The following is a 26,575-nucleotide window of genomic DNA, read 5'->3' on the forward strand; positions in this document are numbered from 1 at the left end:
TAATGTCATAAAAATTTATGTCTTTCCACAAGCCATTTCCCCTAGATCTTTTTGTCTGTCAATATTAATAATCAAATATTGAATGCAGAATGCTTATTTTTCACCAGGAGTTTCTACATAGATTATCATGTTTTATCTTCTAGAGGCCATTATTAGTTCCATTTAAAGAGAAGGAACCAAAGGCTCAGAAAGATTAAATAACGTGCCCAGAATGTTCATGCAGAGTTAGAATGTGATTCCAGATCTGACTGAATACAGTGTACTTACTCTCAGTGGTACAGAATACTACTTCAGCCCTCATATACTCAACCACCCTGGGTTGAGTGAATACCCTAGGGTAAGACAACTCTGCATGACACATGTCCATGCCTACCCTCAGATAACATTGTTCTTCCCTCTGAGACACACCCCAATTTAATGTTCTAACATCCCAGAGGGGGATTTTTTTCTTCCAAAGTATGAAACCTAATGCTATATACAACAATTTCATCACAACTGAAATATATATATATAAAAAAAGACGTACCCCAAGTCCCATCCTACACAGACTCCTACTATGTTATATATGTCCTCCCGTCTCTTTTCTTTCACTTGTGATAGGGAAGAGGAAATGGGACTGAGGAAGAATATGATTTGCTCCCTGATCGACATCATATAATCTTGATGTATGTGGACTGGGGATTTCATACCATCAATAAACTTTTATACCGTGCTCCTTAACACATCTCTTCTTGTCTTTGCTCATTATATAAAAGTGTTTGTTTCATTTTGTATTAGCTTTTTGCCAGAGATGATTGTCTACTGCCAGCACACAAACAGGCAGAATAAATTCTTTAGTTAATAATGAAAACGATAGGCATCCCTTAAAAGTAATGTGAATTGGTGTCTTAGTCAGTGTGCGCTATTAGAACAGACCACAGACTGGGTGGTTCACAAACAACAGAAATTTATGTCTCACAGTTCTGGTGGGTATGAAGTCTGAGATCAAAGTGTCAACATGGCCAGGTTCTAGTGAGAGGTGTTTTCTGGGTTGCAGACAGCCATTTTTCTCATTGTATCCTTCCTCACGTGATGACGAGGGTGAGCGAGCTTTCTGGGGGTCTCTTTTATGAGGGAACTAATCCCATTCGTGAGGATTCTGCACTCATGACTTAATTACTTTCCAAAGGCCTCACCTCCTAATAACATCACATTGGGGGTTAGGATTTCAATATATAAATTTGGAGGGGTGGACATAAACATTACAGTTGGATTGATGATGATGCTGGTAATGGTGAAGAACTTATAAATTTTTATGGAGGAGGGAAGGTGGGACTTGAAAAAAAGGCACATTTGATCCATATAAAGGAAGTTTTGCCTGAACCTCCCTCTGAGGTAATGAGTATTAACTGTATCTCTGAATAGTAATTAATTAGAAAAAACAATTTGCTAAAGCTAATTAAGAGCTGGAACAGGCAGAATGAAGATGGAAAGGCTTACAAAGCATGGAGGAAACCCACATATTTTTCTTTTATTTTCTGGATAGCTCTTTAGTGACAAGGGAACCAAACTTCCTTTCATTTTGTTTTTAGCTTATACTCAAACTAATCATATCCAATCAGTAGAGCTGTTGCTCTAGATGCAAGGAAGGTGCTGACCCATCATGTTACCTAACATTCAATCAATAGCTTTCCTTCTCTCAGCGTGGTTTATAATCAATATGATCTGCTGGAATCGGTCTTCTGAGTTTCACATTGAGCTACGCCAAAGTAAAAGTGAAGGTGGGGGTGAGAGGCTCACCACTCTGTCAAGTACAAACCTTTGCTTCTGGAAGTCTCTGGGTGTCATTGCCACTAGTGATCCTCTTGTCACTCAGAGTCACTTGGTGTGGCTCAGAAAGAGCACAGTCCACTTTGGAGTGGCTATGACTTTCATGTGGTAGAAGAAAATATGCCACATCATGATAAACTAGAATGTTATCCTCTTCTTAGTTCCTTATTCCTGTGAGTTTATTTTATAGATTTTTTTCGCAATTTAGGCCAAGATATAAGAACTCCACTCTCTCATGCCAATTGAAGACACATTTCATTCCCCTTTTGTCAGTGCTTACTGATAATATATAGAACACTATTAAAAAGTAGTTAAGAGGTCTATAAATCAATGAGTTTAAGCTTTAAAGCATGCCTTTCAACACATAGAAAAAAGAGATAATATTTTGAAAAATGAAAAGCCAGGCATAGTTATATTCAAAACCAAGGTAAACATTGTATGGGCCAGAAGTAGAAGAGAAACAGTAAGGGGGCTTGAAGCCACAGACCTCCTGGGCTCTAGGTCCTGAAACAAATAAATGAAGCTGAAGGAAGAAAAATGGAAACCAAAAAGATCTTCCAGGAAGTAAGGGATAAGGGCCCAGGTCCCCAGCTAAGAGAGATTCCCTGTGTCTGAATAAAGCTCTGATGTTCCCAAGGCTATAGTCTACACATTTTCTGTGCCAGTGGTGATGTACATGGTGGTGAAATAGAGATTGTCAGTTAGACAGGTCCTAGGCCAAGCCACTGCCCAGTGTGATGACTGAATCTGTATCCTCATGTGAAAAAAGGCTCAACACTTGATTCTGGATTCATGAAGCTTGTTCAGGATTAAGGCAAACGTAGAGATTATCAAATATTTGTAATGATAAAAAGTATTACAAATAAAAATGTGTGGTATGCAGCTAAAATGTTGCATAAAGAGAATATTTAAAAACTTTAAATGCACTATTAAACTAAGATTTAAAATATGTAAATTAAAAATTCAAATTAAGGTGATTGAAAAAGACCAAAATACTTACTAAAAAAAGTAGATGCATAAAATGGAAAACTAAGGGCAGAAATTAGTTTATAAACATTTTTAAATCATAAGAAAATATTTGGAATAATTTTATGCAATACATTTGCAAACTTAGATAAAACGAACATTTTCTAGAAACATTTAAATCTGAATAATCATCATAGAGAGTGAATCATTAATTGAAATTTCCTTACCACTTCCCATACACCTTCTACTCTCAATAAACACACCAAGACAAAGGGTTTTATCATCAAGGAATCCTACTTTATATTATATAGATTATATATAGATCTTTTCAAAGATTAGAAAAATAAGTAAAACTTACTTATATTATAAGAATACACTATTCCTGATACCAAAACCGGAAAAGTAGAATGTAAAAAAAAAAAAAGTAAACAGATACAAATACCTAAATTATACCAGCAGTGTACTCAAATAATAGTATATTATAACTGCTTGGATGGATTCATCCCAATAACGTAAAGGTGATTCACAATCAGAAAATCTATTGATTTAATTCATCATATTAACAGATTAAAGGAGAAGATCATATCATCAGGACAGATACAGGAAATGCACTGTTTTCAGCACATGTTCTTGGTAACAGAATAGGAATGGTTGAGAACTTCCTTAATGTGACATAAGCATTTACTAAAAACCTGTAGGAGATATTATGCTTAAAGTGAAACATTTGAAGCTTATTCATTAAAGTCAGGAATAAGACAGAGATGCCCAGTCTAACTTACTCTATTTAACATGACATTGAAGATCCTATCCAATGCGGTGAGTCAAGAATAAGAAGCAAGGTACAAGGGCTGGAAAGGAAGTCCACAGATCAGAGTTTACCAACAACTATAACTAATTAAGACCCAGAAATAAACCCACATACCTATGGTCAATTAATATTCAACAAAGAGGCAAGAATATACAATGGAGAAAAGACAGTCTCTTCAGCAAGTGGTGTTGGGAAAGCTGGACAGCCACATGTAAATCAATGAAGTTAGAAAATAAAAATAAACTCAAAGTGGCTTAAAGACTTAAACATAAGACAAGACACTATAAACCTCCTAGAAGAAAGCATAGGCAAAACATTCTCTGACATAAATTGTAGCAATGTTCTCTCAGGGCAGTCTATCAAGGCAATAAAATAAAGGCAAAATTAACAAATATGATCTAATTAAACTTATAAGCTTTTGCACAGCAAAGGAAACTATAAACAAAATGAAAAGACAACTTATTGAATGGGAGAAAATATTTGCAAATGATGCTACTGACAAGGGCTTAATTTCCAGAATAGCCCATACAGCTCATACAAGCCCAATAACAAAAAAAAAAATCCAATCCAAAATAGGGCAGAAGACTTAAATAGGCAATTCTCCAATGAAGATATACAAATGGCCAATAGATATATGAAAAAATGCTCAATATCACTAATTATCAGAGAAATGCAAATCAAAACTACAACGAGGTATCACCTCACACCAGTCAGAATGGCCATCATCCAAAAGTCCAAGAACAATAAGTGCTAGAGAGGCTGTGGAGAAAAGGGAACCCTCCCACACTGCTGGGAATGCAGTTTGGTGCAGCCACTGTGGAAAACAGTATGGAGATTCCTCAAAAGACTAGGAATAGACTTGCCATATGACCCAGGAATCCCGCTCCTGGGCATATATCCAGAAGGAACCCTACTTCAGAAAGACACCTACACCCCAATGTTCATAGCAGCACTATTTACAATAGCCAAGACATGGAAACAGCCTAAATGTCCATCAACAGATGACTGGATAAAGAAGATGTGGTATATTTACACAATGAAATACTATTCAGCTATTAAAAATGACAACATAATGCCATTTGCAGCAACATGGATGGCCCTGGAGAATGTCATTCTAAGTGAAATAAGCCAGAAAGAGAAAGAAAAATACCATATGAGATTGTTCATATGTGGAATCTAAAAAAAAAGAAAGAAAGAAAAGAAAAAGACAAATGAACATAAATACAAAACAGAAACAGACTCATAGACATAGAATACAAACTTGTGGTTGCCAGGGGGGAGAGGGGTGGAAAAGGACAGACTGGGAGTTCAAAATTTGCAGATACTGACAGGTATATATAGAATAGGTAAACAAGATTATACTGTATAGCACAGGGAAATATATACAAGATCTTCTGGTAGCTCACGATGAAAAACTATGCAACAACGAATATACATATGTTTATGCATAACTGAAAAATTGTGTTCTACACTGGAAATTTACACAATATTGTAAACTGACTATAACTCAATAAAATAAAATAAAATCAAATCTATACACACACAGAAAGAAAGAAAGAAAGAAAGAAAGAAAGAAAGAAAGAAAGAAAGAAAGAAAGAAAGAAAGAGAGAAAGAAAGAAAGAAAGAAGAAAGAAAGCAAGGAAGCAAGCAAGCGAGGCCCCTACTTACTTGAGGAAATAACCCAACAGCTTAGGATTTGAAGGAGATATGAAAGCCTGATAACTCCCTTGATGACATATCCCTATCTATTTCTATGGCAAGTGACCAAGTAAATGTTTAAAAAGAACTATGCTTGAATGAGACATCAGAATCCCTGTTTCCTGGATCTTGGAAAGTCTAAAGATCTAACTACAAGGGCCTCTCCCGCAGATCACAGAGGCAGAAGGCCACTGTGAAGACGTCTTAGTGCCAGCTGAATCCCAAGGTGCTACTAACCTCGTACACAAGTTCTTGAGTTAATGGTACCCAAGGCTGAATTAGAGCCAAGGGTAAATGGAAAAGAATTCCAAATGCTTCCAAATAAGTGCTGAGCAATGCACTTGCTCCACCTAGCAAGAGACACCCATGCAAAGAGGGTATCTGTCTTCTAGCCCAGTGCTGAGGTCCCAGGGCAGACCACCATATTCTCACCCTCATTTCTGCCGTCACCCAAAGAGAGGGAATCTGTCTTCCTGAAGGAGCACTGTATGTAAAAGCACAGCCCACATAGGGCCTGCTTCTATGTTCTGCTCTCACATTCTGATGTTTTTTATCCCCCAAACCGGAGGTGATTTACTCTACTGTTTTGAGTCCTTCAGCTTAACCCAGGTAATCAGCTCACTGGGAACCTTTAGGGGAAGCTGATATTTCAGACATTCCAAAGCAACGCATAACAGACCGCTGGCAGCAGCGTTGCATCTGGGGAGGGAGGACTTTCACTGATGGCCAGAAAAGGAGAGAGATGACCCCTGTTGGGGCATCCAGCAGGAAAAGAGAAGAACTTCCAGACCTGGATTCATGGTAATAACAGAAGAAATGAAGAATATGCCCTTGGCTCAACTCTGAGCAAGTGAGAAATTAAATACAGTAATTATCTAACCATCACTTACCTGAGTACTGAGCAGTGGGCTTAGCAAGGGAACAAACAACTATTAATTGCAACTCTTCCCTAATGTTTAGTAATTTCTGTAAGAATGAATTGTGGGTTCAGTATTGTACATCAAGTTGAAATTTAATAAATGGTATTTCAATTTCTTTCTACAGTAGTTAATTTCCAGGGTACTGGAATTCGGCTTCTAAATATTAACATAGAGTATTTACTAGGAAATCCATCAAGAATCCCAGCCAAAACAGGAAAGGAGTTTAATTTTCACCTATGAGAACTACAGTTGAAACTACTTTTATGCTATAAGGGTAATCAACTCAATAAACACAAGTTTTCCAAGAAAGGACTGAGGGAAGAATGCACAGAGTCTACAGCAGATCACTTACATCACACATTTGGCTCCTTGGAACTAGAGCTTCTGTTTTAAGATGACATTAAAGAATCAAAAGATGGAATCATGAAAACCTCTGTGGAAAAGAAAAAGTCCCATCGAACAATCTGCTGGGTCATTCAATATACATACTATACTAGTAAGAAACAATCCTTGATGTGCTTTTTTTTTTTTTTCTTCTTCTTAGAATTACCAAAAGTTGCCATCAGGAGTGAAATCTGGAGCTACTTGAGAACCAAAGGGGAGGTGGTGAGAAAGGGAATTGTTGCTGTATTTGAATATAAGTCTCTGCCTATGTCCTTCCTCTGGGACTCTCCCATGTCACCTCTCCTCATCTGGATAGGTCGGCTGCCTCTTTTCCTATCCTCTGTGAACCATGCACATACAAAGCTGGACCAGAAGCCACAATTCCTAAGCAGTACTCCCTGCTTCCATCAACCACACCAACTAACTAATTGGATAGAGATAAGTGAAGGTGTCCTGTCTAGGATTTTTTTATTAAACATTATTCTTTATACAACATCCACAAGGCATGAGAACAAGAGTGGGGTTATGTCCGAACCTCATGTTAAAGAGAGCAGTGACTGTACAGGAAATGGATGCCTTTATAAGGAGTGATGACAAATGGTAATAGAAATAATGATCATGATATATGGCTGCTGGTTGGGACCAGTGACACTGAGGAGCCATCACAAGTCAGTAGGAAACTACAATCCTGCTCCTTTTGATAGTGACTTTTATAAAATTAATACTATTTGATTTTTCAAAAATACCCGACAAATGCTGAAACCAAATGTCAGTTTTCATTCAAATGTCAGTAATTTGGGGATAGGGCTATGCTACTTAAATTTTTTTTTTAATTTAGAAAACTTCTAAAATCAAGAATACTTTCAATGACTGGATTAGACATTCCTAGATTCTGCAAAAATCCAATATTATCTCTATTTAAAAAATTAGCTTACGGAAGACTAGCAGATCTAAATGTCATTATTAAATACACAGAAATATGACAGACTCATTTCTAGGACCATTTTATATCTATCTTTCTACCTATCTTTGTTTTGCTGTGTTCTTTAATTTCTACTTTTGGCAACTACCAACTATTTTGTTGGATTTCAAACATGCTTACAAACTACATTAAAGTATAACTGAAGGAAGAGAGAATGAAGACAGAATAAGCATACTAACAAACTTGTAGCCCAAAGGGCTCAAACTAAATACAAGGAAGCTCTTTCGGTTATAGAGACATTTAAAAAGTGTTTTCTGGAAGTGTGGGGCTGGGCTCAGGAACAGTTCAGTAAGGAGATCTCTGAGCACCTTCCTAAATGGGTATTATAGTAAATACATTTGCTTGTTTACCAAGTACATGTGTATTATGTTTCTTAATCCACAAATGGATTATAATAAAGAGGAACTGGCGATGAGAGTAACATAATTTAATACAGTTGAACCATGTAAATCTCTGCTTCCGGTGATCATTTTTCAAAGGCATGCTGCTAAAATAGGGCCCCTGCCTATAAGATACAGGCAAAGCTGTGTTTTCACCACGTGACAGTCCCAAAGTCTACTCACCATGCGAGCCTTGAATACTGCAGGAATGAAGGATTGGTTAGAGAGGTTGAGAATCCTGAGGGAGTCCTTCAGGACGTAGATATTGCCAAAATTCACTTGAGTGGGATGCACGTAGATAACTGGGCCTTCTCCAATGCTCTTTATGTGGCATACCTGCATTCCAATGAGAGAGAGAGAACAGAAGAATGGCTGAAATGGCTGGCCTTTAAAATCAAATTGAAACAGAAGCTTCTAGGCACCCCTTTATAAAAAAACAGGGATATAAAAGTGTACTTATTAGAATTGACATCCTTTCTCCCTGGTACTCTGTGGTCAAAAGTCACAGGGATGGCCATGCTGATCAGACTGTGAGTCCAGCCTGGAATTCCTCCCCAAAGGGATGATCCACTTCCCTGGGTCAGCCTAGAGCCCTGTGTCAAGGGGAAAGCAGAAGAATGGTCCTCTATACACCACCCAGCACTCCAGCCTCAAGAACACTTAGGGGTTAAGGACCACCACTGAGTCAGATGTGGCTGCACTGAGTCCCTGCTCTGTGACAGGGCCATCCACTGTGCAGAGCTGTACAGGCTGGGGGCTGAAATCATCTTTCTCTGCCCCGCTTGCCCTGTGCCCTCGGCCAGGCTCTGTGTCTGCCCAAGGAAGGGGGTCTTTTCCTCTCATAAAGTGCTTCCTGCTCAGTAAGTGCCCCCTCATGTGCTACATCCGGGCTGGGCAGGTGCAGCGTAGGCCAGGACGGGACCTGGATTGTGGCACCTTTCAGGTGGCCTGCTTTCGTGATGCTGCTTTGTAAGTCAGGTGGCTTATCTATGGCATCTTCTATGGAAGAGACAGAAGCAAAATCCTTATTTATTATATTCTCTAAGCAGTCAGAATCACTTCAAACAAATGTATGTTGACATCACAACTTTCAAGTAAACCCACTATCTAGGATTCGTAGCCTGTTGGGTAATTTCCTTCAAGATTCAAGATTCAACCTACGATTCAGCTGAAGCAGGAGAGAGCTTTCCATGTATCCCTCTTCCCAGGCTAGGAGAAAGACTACTTCTCTCAAGACTTTCAGTAGGTAAATTTGAGATGTAAGTCCAATTGTATATAATGCAGTGTGTATATATATTATATATAATATATATATATTATTATATATATTAATATATATATAATATATACACACACACACACACATATACACACACATATATATACATATACACACACACATACACACACATACATGGCATATAGCTGTATATAAACCCACTAATTTACAGGAAAAGATCCAGTGAGCAGTGAGTGAAACTAGTCTGAAAGCCCACATGCAGCAATCTCGGAATACTCAGCTGTGTACTAGGAAAAACTGAGGAGGTTGTAGACACACCAATGTGCTGTCCCTCTCCCCTCAGATTCTGATTTAATAGGTCTCAAGAGGGGTCAAGTGTGTCTGTGTGTGAGAAAAATCAATTGCTATAAAGCACCACTACTTTTAGATGTATCCACAAATAGATCCCCAAAGTAACAGCCCTGGTATTTTACCATGACAGAGTGAAAACAAAAACCTCCAGAACTACAAACAACTGGAGGATACGTAAATACGACACTGCCTTACACGCGAAGGCCGGAATGTCTGGCAAGAAGTACAGCAATTTGAACTACACTTCTGAAAACTGGCTCTCACCATAGGGGGGTCCGGGCTCCCGAAGGTCGAGATGTAAACTGTGGACCTGCATTTCCCAGGGACTTGGGTCTCCAGAGCCAGAGGTATGTGAATGGTGCTTTGTGGGGGGATAACCCCACAGGGGGCGGGACTAGAGAGCAACACAGCAGGCATGTCCTCAGATACCTGGTGGGAGAGAGAAGGCAGAGAAATAAGCCAGCCCCAGGTGCAGTATGAAACCAACAGCACATTAAGTTATTTTGAAACAAGCATTGTCCTGAGTCCGTGGAGGGTCTTTAGAAATGTGTCATCGTTAAAGCAAGTGAGTGGGGATGAGAACCCCTATTCAGTCAAAAGGAACTTTGGCTAAGCGGGCTGTGCATAAGGCCCCAAAGACAAAGTGTGTGACCCAGCAAAGTGCAGAAATTATCCACAGTGTGAGTTAGGTAAGGACAACAGCTTCCCACAGCCAGATTGCTTAAACTGGCCTTCACACTTTATTCCCACCACCTCACCCCTTTGCGTTCCATCAGTAGAAGCCACTGGCACTTCCTGAACACACGATATTGCTTCCACCTCCAACTCTTTGCACTTGTGGTTACTCTTCCTGGAAAGTCCTCACCCTTTGACCCATCCACACACTCATCATGATACCCCCAGGGATGCCCAGTGCTCCAGAGTCCAGGCGCTTCCTCTCTCCTTGGGGAACATCCTGCAGTCCCCTCCACAGCATGCACTATTAATGTGTCCATCTTCTCCATGGGCTGTAAACTTTCTGGGGCACGACCTGGGCTTTAATGCATGCCCAAAACACATGCTCAGTAGATGGTTTTTTAAATGGGAAATAGGTAGGTGAATGAACAGATGACTGTATGAACGCTCTCCATTGTTTACACATGTATAGTCCTCAGAACCCTGCTCTGCAGCATTATCACTAAGCTCTTTGCAACAAAAACAACAAATAAAACTTTAAAAAATCCCCTGGCCAAGTAAGTTTGAGTAATTCTGGGAGACACTTTTCAGAGCCTCAACTCCTGGAGGGAAGGATGGAGCATGCAGGTTTCCTCTGCCTGGAGCACCCTACGATCTGTCTGCACCTGGTCTGGTCCCGCACAGCCACATCTAACTCAACCTCCCTCCATGGCAGTGCTCCGTCCAGACTTCCTGGATCCTGAGCCTGAAGAAAAAAAACAGTAATATTGATTCCACTTTTACCTAACATTTTGGTATTTATCACAGATTTTTTGCATTAGTTTTGATTTCTTCAAGGGAGGCATGAAAATGTCATCTACTTGGTTACTGAGTGTTTTGGCTCCCCTCTAAATTTTGTGCTCAAGGCAAGTGCCTCATCCTTTTTACAGCCCGGCTGTGCAGAGATCGCTTCCCTGTCACCCTAGGCGGCTCAGGCTCTGCTCTGAGTTCTTGAGATGACTGTGTACTGTGCAGGGCTAGCCTGTTTGGCTGTTGAACATCTGAAAGTTAGAAAAGTTGTCTCCAGTCACCCCCATTCTTGGCTTCTGGTTTTGTCTCAGAAAAGCCCAAAGAATAATCCAAATTCCCCTTTGGATTATACAATAGTCCTTTGACTAGTCCTTTGACAATAGTCCTTTGACTAGTGGTGGCTATTTCATCCTAGCAAATTCTCTGTTCCAGATTAGACACTGTACTTGCTCCTTAGATGACTTGGATTTCCAGATGAACGTAGACTGACATGCTGGTTACTCCCAACATGATTATTTTTTTTTCTAAGCTTCCATTTAAAAAATACACTTCAAGATCTGAAGACAACATTCCAGCATTGCAGTGACAGGTGGTTCTCTCCTTCCTTTCGCTATGGAGCACAGTTTCCCTAATGCAGCCTAAACTTGTCATGGTTCTGTGGCCCCAACATCTGGTCTTTGGGACATCCAATGCACTATCCATTGCACCACAGAGTCACCTCACTGGTCTTCTAAGTTATTTTGAACTTGTAGCCAAATAAAACCCCCATTTGATTTTTCTTTTTGCGTGAATTTTTATTAAGAGTACTACTTACAGAACTGAGTTTTAAACCCAAATGCTTCCTTGGTAAACTGCCTCTCATTAGTAACCTTCATTACTCTAGTCTATACAGGCCTTTTTGAATTTTTTTTCATACATGTTTAACTGCTTAGTCTCTCACCCAGCTAGGTGTAGTGGCATGTGGACAGATCCATTTCCTAGAACGTTAAGAAACAATTACTCCTTTCTCCTTCCTATATTATCTCTAGCCTTCTGGTCCAGTAGGTTCATTTGTAAATATTGTTTACCATATCTTAGTGATGCTGTTCAAGTCACAGCCATAGACATAAATGAAAACTAGCTCCGTCTCATCTCCCATGCATGGTTGATTCACTGTCAATAATTTGCAGGTGCAATTTCTGCATGTTGGCCTAATTGACCCTTTCCCTTTTTTATCAAAGGCAATTTCCCTGGGAAATTAACAACTATTTCCACCTACAGTTGCTCACTCATGCAGGTGGCAATCCACCTGTGGCTTTATAACCCCATCACCAGAGTATCCCACCATTAAAAATCAGAATTTTGTAAGATCATGTGCTCGGGAATATGGCTCTTTAGAAGGACCTCTCTTTTTCACTGAGGGAATCCAACTGAAGAAAAATCAACACTGAAAAAGGGTAGAGTAACTCACCTGAGGCAGGACCTTATAGCATCCTGGGAGGTCATCATGATTGACAAGCTGGATCGTTTTCTCATATGGGTACTTCAGGAAGCAGCGCCCAAAGTCTACCTCTGTATTAACTACATGAAGGGTAGGTACAATACACCTGCTCAAAAGAAGGAGCCCATTAAAGAAGTCAGAAGGATGGAGGGAGAGCTTGTTTATGTATTGAGAATGTGGAGTCCCAAGTTAAACACATTTGTCATTGTCACACAGTAGTTTTCCTCTAATAACTACATTAATCATTTTCAAATTGTCTCTCTTGTCATCCCTCTCCCTTAGCCCCCAGTCACCACTTTTTAATCAAAAAAGAGCTAGAAGCAGAACTCGTTAAACACTGTCTTCTGTGGGTAATGACTAACATTTCCATTGTTTTTCATATTGGCCCTTCTTTGGTAAGAGACCCCCACAGTGCAAGTTCCTTAGGGTAGTAGATCTGTTTCTATGACAAACAGGGCCAATGCCACCAGCATGGGGTCCTAACTAGCTGTGACACTTTGGACCAGTCAGAGTCCCCTAAGGACTGGCAATAGCTCGCACCATCTAAATAATGGTAATAATTCTAATTCCTATGCAGAACAGCTGTCTTGGATCAGTAGGCTCGGGCAGCTGCTCAACCCAGAACTGGCCCTGTGACAGAGGCGCTCAATACGCTCAATACGGAGAGGGTGTTGGGAGTGACAGGGAGGGTGAGCTGCATGTGGGGGAGGGAGGAGGGGAGGAGGAATGGAAGGCCTGTGCATGCAGTTGGTCTATTATTAGACAACCAGCGTTTTATTTTGTGTCTGTTAAGTCCCGAGGTCTGCCCTACCCTGTTGCACTGTCACAATACAGTGCAGTGGTGGGGAGTGCTGGTATTGGAATCGGTCAGAGCCGTGTTCAAATACTAACCTTGTACCAAGTACAAGCCTGAGCCAGTTGCTTTCCCTCCCGGAGTCCCCTTTTGCTCAGAGGTAAAATGAAGGTAGTTCTAGGGATTGACATTAGGATTGTTAACTCTTCTTCATGTGTTGTGGGAACACGGAAGACAGTGTGAATGAAGGGTATGGCGTGTGCTCAGTAAGGGATGATTAACGTGTGGTTGAGGGCGTGGCCAGCCGGCACTGCTGGTTCTCTGGGAGAATCACTTCAGGGAGCACGTTCTAAAAGTAACTCTTCTGTTGAGAGTCTCTGAGCAGTTCTTACAGGTTATGCCAAAAGTAGCGACATGAAAGAGAGTCTTGTCGACACCAAAGTCTGGGTTTTAGCATGGGATGAGTGTTCATTCTTAGCTAGAACAGAAGTTACTGGTTGACCCAATGATTTCAGTAAAGCTAATCCTTTACTTCCTGAAAGGCTGTGGCTAAGAGGACAGATAGTATTTCACTTGGTCCCAGACTAACTACTTGGTAGGAAACTCGTAGCCGCCCAGAACCTTTTTTTTTTTTTTTTACTTCAGGATTTCCTACTGATAGCTGCAGGGAAAAGAGGCTGGGAAGTTTCAGAATAAACCCACAGAGGAAAGAAAAGCAAGACTAGACAAAAAGGCAAATTTTGGTATAAAGAGGATCCGATGAAAGTGTTTTCACTATTTTTAAACAAACAAACGAATTAGTTAGGTCTTTGGAAGAAATACTAAGCAATTGTGACAAAACCTTGACCTTCAAGTTCTGTTAGGACTGCTCTTTGACTTTATTCAAGCCCCAAGACACAGGAAATGGTGCCAGTTATCATGGCCCCACCCACCAGCACAGCTTCTTTAAGGTGCATCTTCCTATGAGTCAAGGAAATGGTAAATTCTAGGGACTGGAGTAATGTCAGAGTTTTACTAAGCACTTTTCTCTGTTTCTCCTTCAGATGGCATTTTCACACACACACTCTCAAGTCCTAGATCTGGATACTTGTTTGCTTTCACAAGAGTGTAGCCCGTGATTTTCTTTAGGGTCACTGTCATCATCAGTAGGGGGCCACATCACCCTCGGAAAGATGGTAACTTAGCAAGAAGACATAGTCAAAAGTGGCAGAGCCAGGATCTTAACCTGACTCTAGAGCCCAGGGCTGCCTCTATTAAAAAAGGGAGTAAAGTTGGTGATGGTTCTGAGGAGTTTATGAGGTTAAAGGGGGCCTCATTTGGGGGACCTGCCTGCAGCCTGCCTTCAAGTCTTAGTGACAACGTCTTGGAGCAGAATCTTCCACTGCAGGGCTGCAAGCACCACTCTTTCTGCTGCAAAACCCTGGAGTATTATATTTAAAGATAAAAACTAAAAAACAAAACAAAACAAAAAACCAGCAACTGTTCACCTCGAGTATATAACTGAAAAGGTTTTAGTTATACTTGGGAAGTCAGACCCACTAGAGAGCACTATTATTCTTCTCACTGCAAAACACACGCATCCCTCCTCTTTTTTCCACCAAAGGTGCGTTTGTTGTTCTAAAGCTTTGTCATTCGTGTATCAGATTCAGCTTCCCTTCCCAGGAAAGCAGAACAAACACAGTGTGAACTCGTTGCAGGCCTGCTGCCCTCTGGAGAGGCAGCCCATTTCTGGGGGCTCTGCGGGAGACTGGGGAAGAGAGAAAGCAGGTGAGTGCCATACCTGGCTGTAATTAGGAGCGCCAGCACTTCCTCCCCGATGCCCTCCACGTCTACCACCAGGGCCAGCTCATATTTCTTCACAGTGTTGGAGCATAAGGTCACCTGGAAAGAAAAGGGTGAAAAGCTGCTCTTCTGAAAGGCCTGCTCCCCCTCTGCACAGGGGAGAAAGGGACCTGGGGAGGACCACACCGATGAGTGTGGCTTCTAGGTACTTTATCAGGGGATCTATGGCGTTTTACATTTTTAGTTAAACAAGTTACATTTCAGGGTCAGGGCATGCTGAGTTTTTTCAAAGGCCAGGTTAGAAACTACCAAATGGCTTTGGTACAAGAGGTTTGCTGATTTCTGAGGGGGTTATATCAAAGGAGTCATAAACCTGCATGAGGGGAAACAGAACCCTGAGAGATGCTCAACATCAAACAAACTTTAATTATTGCAATTTAAGTTGTTCCCTATGACTCTGGGCTACATAAATTATGAAAATTCAATACACCAATAAAACACTACAACTAGATTTCTCTTATAGCAAAATACACGAATATAACCATGTCAATTCTAGAAAATGGCATAAGAAATCAACTAGTTTTTTTTTTAAATCAAATCTTGTCATTCCTCCCTACCCCCTACCCTCCATATTCATTAACAGAGCAGAAAAAAGGAAGCTCCAAAGAAAGGTCTATCCAGGACAGGATCTAACTAGTAAATTTTACCCTACGTTCTTATTTATTGTTGTGAAGCTTTACATTTAGTCTTTGGAAGCCCTGTTACAATTTTTAATTGCTTTAAAATGATTTGTGCTGGAAAAGATCATTGTACATGTAGAAAACTGCTTCTGGCATGGGTTACAGCTTTTCTACCTATAAATTATGTATCAGGTACTAATTAAAATTTTTTTGGTTGGAAAGGGAATTGTTGGATGCAAATTAAAGCCCACACAGACATGGCTGAAGTGCAGATCAGGAGGGAAAACTGAAGCCTGGAGAAAGCTTCTCCAAATGTAAAGAAAAAATAAAGTGAAGAGGGAGTCATTGATTTGAAAAGAAAACTTGACAGATTTGCCGCAGCGCGCAGAGATGCCTGGAGTGACTCTAACCCTTGTTGATGTCTCTGAGTTATGGCGGGAAGGCAAAGTGTCAAACAAGTGGTTCTGGCAGAAGGTTGTTAGATAGATGCTCTTCTTCTAAAATCTTCCTGTACTATCTGGGAGAAGCCACAAAAAAGGAGAAGATGGTAGGTAATATGCAAGCTGAGCATTACTAAGTAAAAAATAAATTAATTCATTGCAGCTGCACTTCTCCCTGGGAACATCACCGTTACCAACCGCTATGATCTGAATGCTTGTAGCCCCTGTCCCCAAATTCATATGCTGAAATCCTAACCCCCAATGTGAGTATGTGAGGAAGTGAAGCCATTGGGAGGTGATTAGGTCATGAGGGCTCATGCCCTTATAAAAGAGGCCCCACAGAGCTTGACTGCACCTTTACCAGGTGAGGATACAAGGAGATACAGCAGTCTGCAACCTGAAAGAAGCCTTCACCAGAACCACACCATGCTGGTACCCTGACCTTAGACTTCTGGTCTCCAGATTGTAAGAATAAATTTCAGATGTTTATAAGCCACCCACTCTCTGGCATTTTGTAATAGCAGCCCAAATGGACTAAGACAGCAACACTGAGAAGTTATAACAATCTATGATATCAAACCTCACTGGACCCCTGGAGAAGCCCTTAGAAGAGCTGAAAACTCCCAGAAAAGATTTAGAATGAGTCGATTCATGGTGAGCTACTATGAAGCATTTAAATCAAATCTGGGGGACAAAACCATACCTGAATCAAATATTCAAAGGCAATGACTAAAGAGAAAATTAACAACCTTAGCTATAAAGTCTTATCTTTTTTCTTTTTCAGAAAAGATACAATCATTTCAATATAGCAACCTTCTGAATTGCTAGACCTAACTGTTTGGAGAAGCGATAGTGAGGGAGGACAGCTAAAACCTTTCTCAGTTAGCTGTGAAATAACTCTGCTTGTGGCGCCATGAGGCCATTAGCAAAGCATCACACTGTGGACCTTAATATAAAGCCTTGTTAGGAACATCATATCCAAATTTGCCATGAAGCCCAGAATCGGATTAAAAATCTGAATAAACTGGATATCGTCTGTGGCATAAATCTGGACACTTATTGGTATGAATGATTTGAGTCTGATGGAGGACTAGTTATCCATGAGTTCTTAAATCTGTGTTAGTATTGATGTGTGTACTTTCTATATAAAGCAGTGGTTTCAGTAGAAATAACTAGAATTCACTGCTCTGGTAAAGGCATTTAGATTGATGGAAACCCACTGGAGCAGTGTCAGTTCTTCTGCCCAATATATTTGTATCTGGTTTTTTCTGCCACAGTAGTTTACTTCCTTATAGACCCACTTTTCTATGTGAATTAGAGGCACTCCCTCCAATGACGCTGGGCATAAAATGCAAACCCTAGATGTGGTCCCAATAACTATTTGACAGTTCAGCTGCTTGGCCACGTGTGCTGGAAGGCTGTGCACTTTACCCTGATAGCAGCAAATCCTTGGGAGCGAATGGTGCCACAGTTGGGGGTTATGGTGAATTCTTTTGGTCTCATTACAGGCAATTCATCCTTATTAGAAGATGATTCGTTGTTGTTGGAATACTGCTCACAACTTGAAATGCTTTTATGGCCAATGCCATCCCCAGGGACACGCAGTCTGAAGGTCATGGGGACCAAAGAGGTATTATTGAGGGAACATATCAAGGTATGAGGAAACCCTGGAAGACAAAATGTGAGGTGAGAAATAAAAGCCCCACAATATCCTCCCCTTAACTTCAACCTCCCTTTGCACTGCCAAACCTCTTAAATAAATTGTCTATGCAGTTCATCACTATGTGCTTAACTCCATTTCTCCCCAATATTGTTTTCAATTGCACAATCAATAAATACATTTCATTCATTCATTCAATGAATACTTACTATGCATTTATTATATAACAGCAATAGACATGAAACAAACCCCTCGACTGTCATTCAGGCCCCTCTCAAGAGTCAGTCTCTACTTTCAATTTGCTGAGTAATCTTCTAGAAGCACATTTTGCATTTAATTTTTGCATAGAAATACAGGTTTTTTCCCCCAGAGAATAGAATCATATTTGCTTTTTTTTATTTGCCAGTGTGTGAAAGAAGCCTGTGCAGTTTTACCCGCTCTGTGACCCACAGCCTGCCAAGACATTACATAACTCATCCTGGAGGCTCATGCTCTCAGGGTCGATGACACAAAATCGAATAATAGCCTCTCCCGAGAGAGACTTTACGATCTGCTTTTGAGCCAGCTGGAGACAAACACATCGGCTTTCACCTCCCTTAGACAAAGCTGCTTTTTAATGTTATTTCTAGCTCTCCTACATTCAATTCAAGAAGATTCATATTCCTTTCCCAAGAGATGTGGAACCTCATGGCCTGGGAAGCAATAAATCGAATTCTGATTTTGGATTCCCTAGGTGGCCATTGTATCTGCTACCACTTTCAGAACAAGAATGATCTACAACCCTAAGAGAACAAATATGCATATTTCTATCAGATGCAAACACTTCTCTTTCTATATTGAACCCTACTGTGATAAAGTATAACAGTCTCTTGGAGTAACTGCTGCAGTTCTGCTGGCGGTATTCTGAACTGATCTACTTCTACGCATGTCTCCTTTGTGACTTCACACCTGCCAATCAACTTGGAAGAGATCTTTAATGGAAAAAGAACTGTCAGATTTTAAGGGCATTCTTGGAAATTCCAGAGGAATTGCTAGAGAGTCAGTTTCACAATCATGTAATCAATCACAACATTTGACTTTTCTGAACTTCCCCAACAATGACTCTTGAAACTATAGATCCCTTATTTTACCTGACCATTTATGGGATAAACACTCTTCTAATGTAGGGTGTATTATGGAAGTGGATCCTATAAAGATTTGGACGAGTCCTTCCAAACCATTGCCCAGACTACTTTCCAGAAGCTAGAAGTTTTTCTAAGAATATAGCCAATTATGACTTCCTAGTTAGAACAATTTCTTATACAACTATCTGTAATACCCCATATTGTTCCCCAGGAAGCATAAAGAAAAAGGATGCTGTTTTATTAAAGAGTGAAGAATCATACAATGAATCAACACAAATGTTATTCCTAGGTTTCTGGTTGCACCAAATCCTAATTGCTATTCTATCATCCATCTGAATGCAAGTATTTTACAGTGTAGATCTCTATTCTCCCTTCTTTAGTACTATCTAGTACTTTAAACATCAACATTTATGTGACTTTTCTTGGAATAATTTCTTGGCCTGAATGCCTCAAAGATTCACAGAGGAACGTTCATACCTCTCCTGGCACTTAAATAACAATTTAAAAGACTATACTCTCAAGCAGGTTGATTCTCATTCAAAATGTGTATTTTCACCTGACCTAGAAAGCCCCTAAGAAGAAACTTAAACTAGAAGCAAACTATCATTAAGGCTGCAAAGTAAAAATCTCAATTCTGACAAAAGGTGGTATGTTATTTGGAACATGATCTCTTTTAAAGACTCTAGCTAATGAGAGTATTAAATTGATTCAGCAATACCCAAGACCAAAAATTAAGTTAAAATTGATAGACTTTTTGGGATTCATGGGATATTTTAGACAAAGCAAAGGGAAATGTGTTGGCAGATCATTGTGCAAAATAGGTGGTCCTTTTGTAGCTGTCTATAGAAATAACTCACGATACAGGAGATTAGTAAGCACATTTGCACAATTCATTCTGAACATAAAACATTCAGACTTAGAAAACAAACACTGCCTAAAATCAAGATCCTCTGTCCACTTCAGTGGTCTCTGGCATACCAACCATGGAGTGCCCCAAAGTCTGAGCTGGTCTTTGACAAAAACCTTATACCACAGGTCCCATCACAGAAGAGAAGAGATAATCTCTGAATACCAGTTGATGCGAATGTTTCTTCTCTGTAGCTGGGGATGTGGCTGGTTCCTGCCTTACGGATATCCTTCTATCATTTTCCAAGAAAACTGCAGTGGGACATGGGTCTAAATCATACCTCAGAAGACCTTTCAAATTCAAATGGGCTGCATTCAAATCATACAATTAAGAATATTATATGTTCTTGTAATTGTCTGCAAATTCTTTAGATGGATTTGAGCCTTCCAATACAGAAAGGCCACTGCCATAACTGTGGATGAGAAGTTGTATACTGTAACTTTTCCACCTGGGGAATACCAGCCTTACATAGAAAAGATAAAGAATCTTATAGTGTGTTAACCACTTGATAAAAAATTTCACAATCCACAATCCTTGGGAATACAGCATAAAAATAGTATTATTGATCTTAAACTTGCCAAGCTCTCTGAGGCTCTTGGGGATTTTTGGTAAAGAGTTTTACCTTTAACTCTAATATCTATCAGATCAAGTTAGCTCCCTCTGGAACTCATAGATTATTTACCTTAGGAAATAATAATCAGAAGCTCCATGGGATTACAAGTCTTTTATCATCTGAATCAAGCTTGCTTTGAGCAGACACAGTGAAATATTGTCAAGAACCAACTCATCTATAAGTTTAAGAAGCTTTCCCTAACAACTCACCTTCAGAAGCTCTTCCTTCCTTTAACCTCAAAAATGAAAAAAATATATATATTGCTAGTCTTCTTTACAGCCTTCTAACAACTGACCCTGCAGTTAATTAAGAGGTGGACCTTTGGGTAAAAAGATGCCTAAAGAAACTGAATTATTGAGGGAAGACATATAGAAAACTACTCTTAACTGAAGATCTTAAATGGAAGTTTGCTTTAAAAAAAATCTTCCAGAAATGGGTAACTTTCATAAATAGACTGCTATCAGAAGCTCCTCAGAATGAGCAGAATTTACATGAAGTAGAAAGATTGACGGAACAAGATTTTGCTACATACCTGACATTACTGATTCTCATACTTTCCCTTGTATACTTCTGTTTTTTTTTTTTATCATTTTGCCATATTATTCTCTATTTACTATCTTAAAGTTGTAACAATTCTGATATCCCTGTTAGGTCTCCCTTACTGTTAATGTAACTTTCTTGGGTCTAGGCTTTGCTCATCCCTCTTATGATCTCTTCCGTCAATCTTTCTAAGAATTTTCTATGATCATGACAATTAAGCTTTGCCCCGACACTCTACACGTCCTAAAGTCAGTTTAAATACTTCTTGAGTAAAACACTGCCATACCTGGCCATGCAAGAGATATCAACTATGCTTTTTTTTTCATGTTTATATTTATTTATCCCAATAACTCTGCCCTCAAACCCTAATTTCTCTGTCCAGATTATCCAGTGGTCAAATCCACTAAGTGCCTGGAACCTTCTAAATTCCTTATTCTCATTCAGTACATTCTTACACTTCCTAAAAAATAGTGACTTTGCAGATACTTATCCTGCCTCTTCATCTATCACCTGGCATACCAGTTGTTACTTGGTCCATTTTGTTCTTTTATTGATCTGAGGAATTATCCAAGCTATCAGGGTTATTGAACCTCTCACCTACTTTATGGTATTTATGATATCCTAACATTATCAATCCCAACAGACCCTGATGCCACATCTAGATCTTTATCACTGAGTAAATAAATGCCATGTCTCCAACACTAGTCTATAACAGATACCTCTTCAGGAATGGGCCTTATTTCCAATATGGGGACAGTATTACCAACTTTAATTAGCGTAAGGTACTCCCAACCTCCAAAACAGTCTCTGCAAACCTCGTTTCATTCCACACAATATATCTGTTATCCTGAAGTAACTAAAAAATTTCTCCAATTTCTGAATGGCTCCTATATCATTTAATTTTTCTTTTGCATCTGGAACTAACTATATATACATCTGTTGGTCTTTATTCCTGAGTCAATAACATGCTTAGTTTTATCTGCCTCATCAAAGCCCTACCTGCATATATGGGGTAATAATTAGAAAGTTTCAAATAAATGACTCTCCAATGAACTATGCTTCTTTGTGACAGGAAGCCAATCTACCTGGAGAAATAAATGAAAGTTTGTGTTGGCACCATGAGGACTCGAGTTCCAACTATGGGATTTTAAATATTATCACAAGATAATTTTGAAAGATTATCACAAAGTATCCCTAACTCTGGCCATTACAGTGCAGAATCCAGAAGCACAGCAGAGTGGCTTGAATTCAATGACCCAAGCGGTTTTGAAAACCAAATAGCCCTAGGTTTCCTGTTGGCAAGGAAAAAAAAAGATATGTTTTTGTTAACATTTCCTACCACAACACAGAGAAGATTAAGGAATCCACAGCCAAACTAGAAGAAAAGGCAACTTGGGTTTTGAAGGTGGACTTTGGAGGGTAAGTTTTTACATCTCAGACTTGGGGAATCTTGGGTCATGGCTCTGTAGCATCTAGCTGCTCTATCATCAAATGGTTTGATATTATACAAAAGAAAAATAAGCTGTTTCTAATTTTCACCTAAGCTAATTACTAAAACTTCTAGCTGGACCAACTATGAGGAACAGCTGTTGATTATTACCCCTATAGCTCAAGGCAACTATGAATCAATTACCTAATGATGGCCTTTTCCATATCCTTAGGGATAAGAGAGGTTCAAATGGAAAACTGTTAATGGAAAAACCTGCCTAGAATTGGAGCATGCACACATGGTTATACCCGTTGTGCGGCCCATGTCTTGCCAATATCAAATACAGCATTTTGAGTAAATCAGTGGCATCTTGAGGATATTTATGTATGCTTCCTATTTTCCATATTTCATAGAAATGTACTATTACTGGCTGTGATGGTTTTAAATATTTAGACTCTAGATAAAAACATTTTAGATATTAATGGGATTCAATAATTGGCTTATCGCTGGTATTTACATTAACATATCAGAGCTGAACAATAGGGCAGATTCTGGACAATAAGTCCGTGGAGATTTCTTGGAGTAACTGATCTGAGGTGCTTCCTTGGACTTGTTTTCTCCCTCCAAGGCAATATGACATAGGGCACATCTTCCAAATGTCCTTGGGCAGGACTTCGTATTTCATTGCCCATGGAAGGGTATGCTGCTGTCAGCACCAGTTGCCCAGGCCTCTCTGTGGACTCAGTTGAAGTGTTTGGCATACACTGCATAAGCCTCTCGGTACAGGAACTCTCCTCTTATTGTGCATCAGTCATGGTTACCCTTGAGAGAGTATGCCTCTCTGAGCTGGACACCAGATGATCTTCAAGTTGTAGGTCACTTTTATTTTCCTTCAAAGGAGTCTATTACATAAAACATTCCTTACGAATTTGTAAATATCTCTCCAGCCATTTTCATATTCTGTATGAACAGACATTCAACTTTACTTACACAAATTTTCCTATAGTATGTACCTTACCTAATATAACGTAGTTGGGGAGGGCACTGTATAAATAAACATATTCTGAATAAAAAAATGTCATAACACCCAAATGTTGAAGCAACTGAGAAAGGCATAATGAATCAACTTTTTCTAAAGAACTATTTTTCCCCAAGTTAGATGAGCCTACTTGATATGAAGCAAAAGAACTGAAAGTCAAAGTGGGAAACAGCAGGGCAAAATAGAAAGGATTATGGAATATAGATGTAGACTAGGGTTTCACAATTTTTAAAAAATTATCACTTCCTAAAAAGAACCACCATGATAAACTAATTTTCTACCAAGTCAAATCAATTAATTAGATATGATTTAAATTAGACTTAATTTCTCCCTAACAAGAAAAACTAAATACTAAGGGATAAGATTCTGTTGGGTAGGGTGGAACAAACCATTGTTGTATCTAAGTTTTTTCAACTCCCAAGAACCAATTTTTGCTTCTCTAGGGTCAATATCACCCAGCTGGACAGCATATGCAGTTTATGATTTAGATAAATCTCAACTGAAGTACTAATTCTGCCACTGCTGTGTGAACTTAGGGAGTTATTTAACTGTTTCAATGCTCAGTTCTTCCATCTCTAAAATGAAGGCCTTAAATAGAGCCTCTGCATAGGATTGCTAAAACATTTAAATGCAGTACTGCATGTAATTTCTTAGCAGTAAGTGGAATATAAGAAAGAACCAATAAATGGGAATTTTTGCTGCCACTGTTATCATTTTTATTATGAGGAAGCTTAGATGGGAGAAAATGACTCAGGGAAGTAATTGAGTAAGAAGACTATACAAAAATACAGAAGAGTCTTCAATCTGGAGTGATGAAACACCTGAATTAAACTACCACTGAGCTCACTTAAAACTTAAGAGTATCTCTGTGAAAAGTTTGCTGTGTAGCCAGACTGGCAAATCAGAACCTGCCTATAAATAGAGTGTTCAGAATGTTCAGATGGTGGAGTGAAGCTGAAAGCTTTCTGTTGTTCCTCTGCTGGAAGAAGGGGACAGCGACGGCCTGACAGCTATTAGTGCCCAGGACACGAATACAACTTTCACCTATAAACTAGGAAATGGCACCAAAATTCTGCAGAGGAAGAACGATTCTAGAATCTCTTGGCTATTATCCATACAAAATGGTAAGAGAGATTTTTTGTAAACCTTCTTCCTCCTATGTAGAGAGAAAAGTAATTCCTCTCAATTTCTAATTTAAAATGGAAAAGTACTCACCAAAGGAAACGTCACCAAAATGCAGAGCAGGAACATTAAAGTGGAAGGTAGGTCCAATGACACAGCCTCTGGAAGTAGGAATACAAGTTAAGGGAGTGGAAAGAGAATCCAGCAAATTCAAAGTAACAATCAAAATTGGAGAGAAGGTAAGTACTGAAAATCATAATTTGGTATTAAATCAGTTATAGCATCTAGGACTTAAAGTAACTATGAAATGATGATCTATCACAGTGGTTCTTAAAATTCTTTTAAAACTCTCAAACCTTTGGGTTTTAGCAAATGATGCTATGGTTAAGTTATCACCATATTCCTAATAATGATGAGGCAGAGCAGACCCATCGGTGAACTAATGGCACAAAATATTAATGTAGATAGACACTTATCATGAAAAGTTATTAACTCAGACAAAAAAATTATAGGTCTGTTCATATAATAAACATCAGAGGCTATCGATGTTATCAGTATTCCTTGTCCCACACTTTTATAAAACTGTTTTAATCCAGCTCCTACCACCAGCTAGCTGTGATCTTGGCCAATTACTTTACTTCTGTAGGCCTCAGTTTCTTTTCCTAATGTATAAAAGAGAAGACTGGAATAGATGAACTTTAAGGACCCTTCACTCTAAATGTTGGTCTGCTTCTCTCTCAGTGCAAGGCTCATGATCTTGGAATGATGCTCTAACTTAAAATAAATAATTGAGATATTCTACAGCTTCTAGCAGACTTCAGGTGTGGCAGATAGCATAATGGTCCCCCAAAATGTCTCTGTGCTAATCCCCAGAACCTGGACTAAATTAGGTTGCATGGCAAAGGGTAATTAAGGCAGCAGAAGCAATTAAGGTTGCTAATGAACTGATTGTAAGATAAGGATTAGAGTCAGAATCATTCTGGTGGGCCTGATGTAATCACAGGGTCTTTAAAAATGGAAGAGGGAGGCAGAAGGGGAGGTAGGTGCAAGGCAATGTGAGAGGGACTCAACCAGCCTTTGCTGGCTTTGATGATACAGGAGGGGGACCATGAGCCCAAGACTGTAGGCAGCTTCGAGAAGCTGAATGAGGTTAGGAAATGAATTCTCTCCTAGAGACAAATAGAGCCCTGTCAACACCTTGATTTTAGCCCAGAGAGACCTGTGTTGGACTTTAGAACTGTAAGTCTGAGGTAATTTATTACAGCAACAATAGAAAACTAATACATCAGATAGTTGTTTATTGTTGTTTTCTCCAGGATCCAAGTCCCTGAAATCTCTAGACCAAAGGTAAGAACTGAAATAATTCCCCATCTACGTGCCAAGCTTTTAAAAGTTATAGACACACAGATACCAGAAACCGCACTAAACATGAGTCTCCTAATTCACCGGGATCCAGATGTTGGTGATGTAGGTGTGTCATACCATGAAGAGCGCACATGGTGCCCTAGTGATACTTTCAGCTGCTAAAGATTTGACTTCACCATGTGGTGAGAGGCTGTTGCAAGCCTGGGAGGAGCCATGACAACAAAGACTCAATGCAGCAAGTTTGAAAGTCTTTCTCAGGACCATCTATTCTATTTTATGCTAATGATCCAAAGTGGTTTCAAAAAGTGTGGCTGGTACTTAGCAAGGAATTAGGATCCAGCAGAGAGTGAAGTCAAACAAGCCTACAGATTAGATACTTGACTTGTAAAAGAAGTTTTGGGGGGCCAAAGTAACAAATAGATCAGAAGTATCTGAAATGCACAAAAGGCTAAAAAAATAAGAAGATAACAAAACTGCAAAAAGCAGTCGTTAAATCAGCGCAGAAGTAGGAAAAAACAGAGTTAAATCACATTTGTTCAAAGGCACAACTAAGGGAACTGCCACTGAATACCATCTGGAGTTGGATATGCCCACATTC

The 26,575-nt window shown here is 39.5% G+C and overlaps 1 protein-coding gene across 6 annotated transcripts in view; it reads right to left on the bottom strand.

The window, feature by feature from the left end:
• HYDIN (HYDIN axonemal central pair apparatus protein) overlaps positions 1-26,575 on the bottom strand; it is a 381,838-nt gene that overhangs the window by 174,490 nt on the left and 180,773 nt on the right. For all 6 annotated transcript variants that reach the window (XM_074370458.1, XM_074370459.1, XM_074370460.1 and 3 more), the window contains exons 14-19: positions 24,706-24,773; positions 17,610-17,845; positions 15,057-15,157; positions 12,454-12,589; positions 9,804-9,968; positions 8,132-8,284 (exon numbers count right to left, since the gene is read on the bottom strand). In XM_074370458.1, coding sequence (XP_074226559.1) covers positions 8,132-8,284; positions 9,804-9,968; positions 12,454-12,589; positions 15,057-15,157; positions 17,610-17,845; positions 24,706-24,773 — 859 coding nt within the window. The remainder of the gene's footprint in view (positions 1-8,131; positions 8,285-9,803; positions 9,969-12,453; positions 12,590-15,056; positions 15,158-17,609; positions 17,846-24,705; positions 24,774-26,575) is intronic.

The sequence above is a fragment of the Camelus bactrianus genome, chromosome 9 (genome assembly GCF_048773025.1).
Source record: "Camelus bactrianus isolate YW-2024 breed Bactrian camel chromosome 9, ASM4877302v1, whole genome shotgun sequence".
Lineage (NCBI taxonomy): Eukaryota > Metazoa > Chordata > Mammalia > Artiodactyla > Camelidae > Camelus > Camelus bactrianus.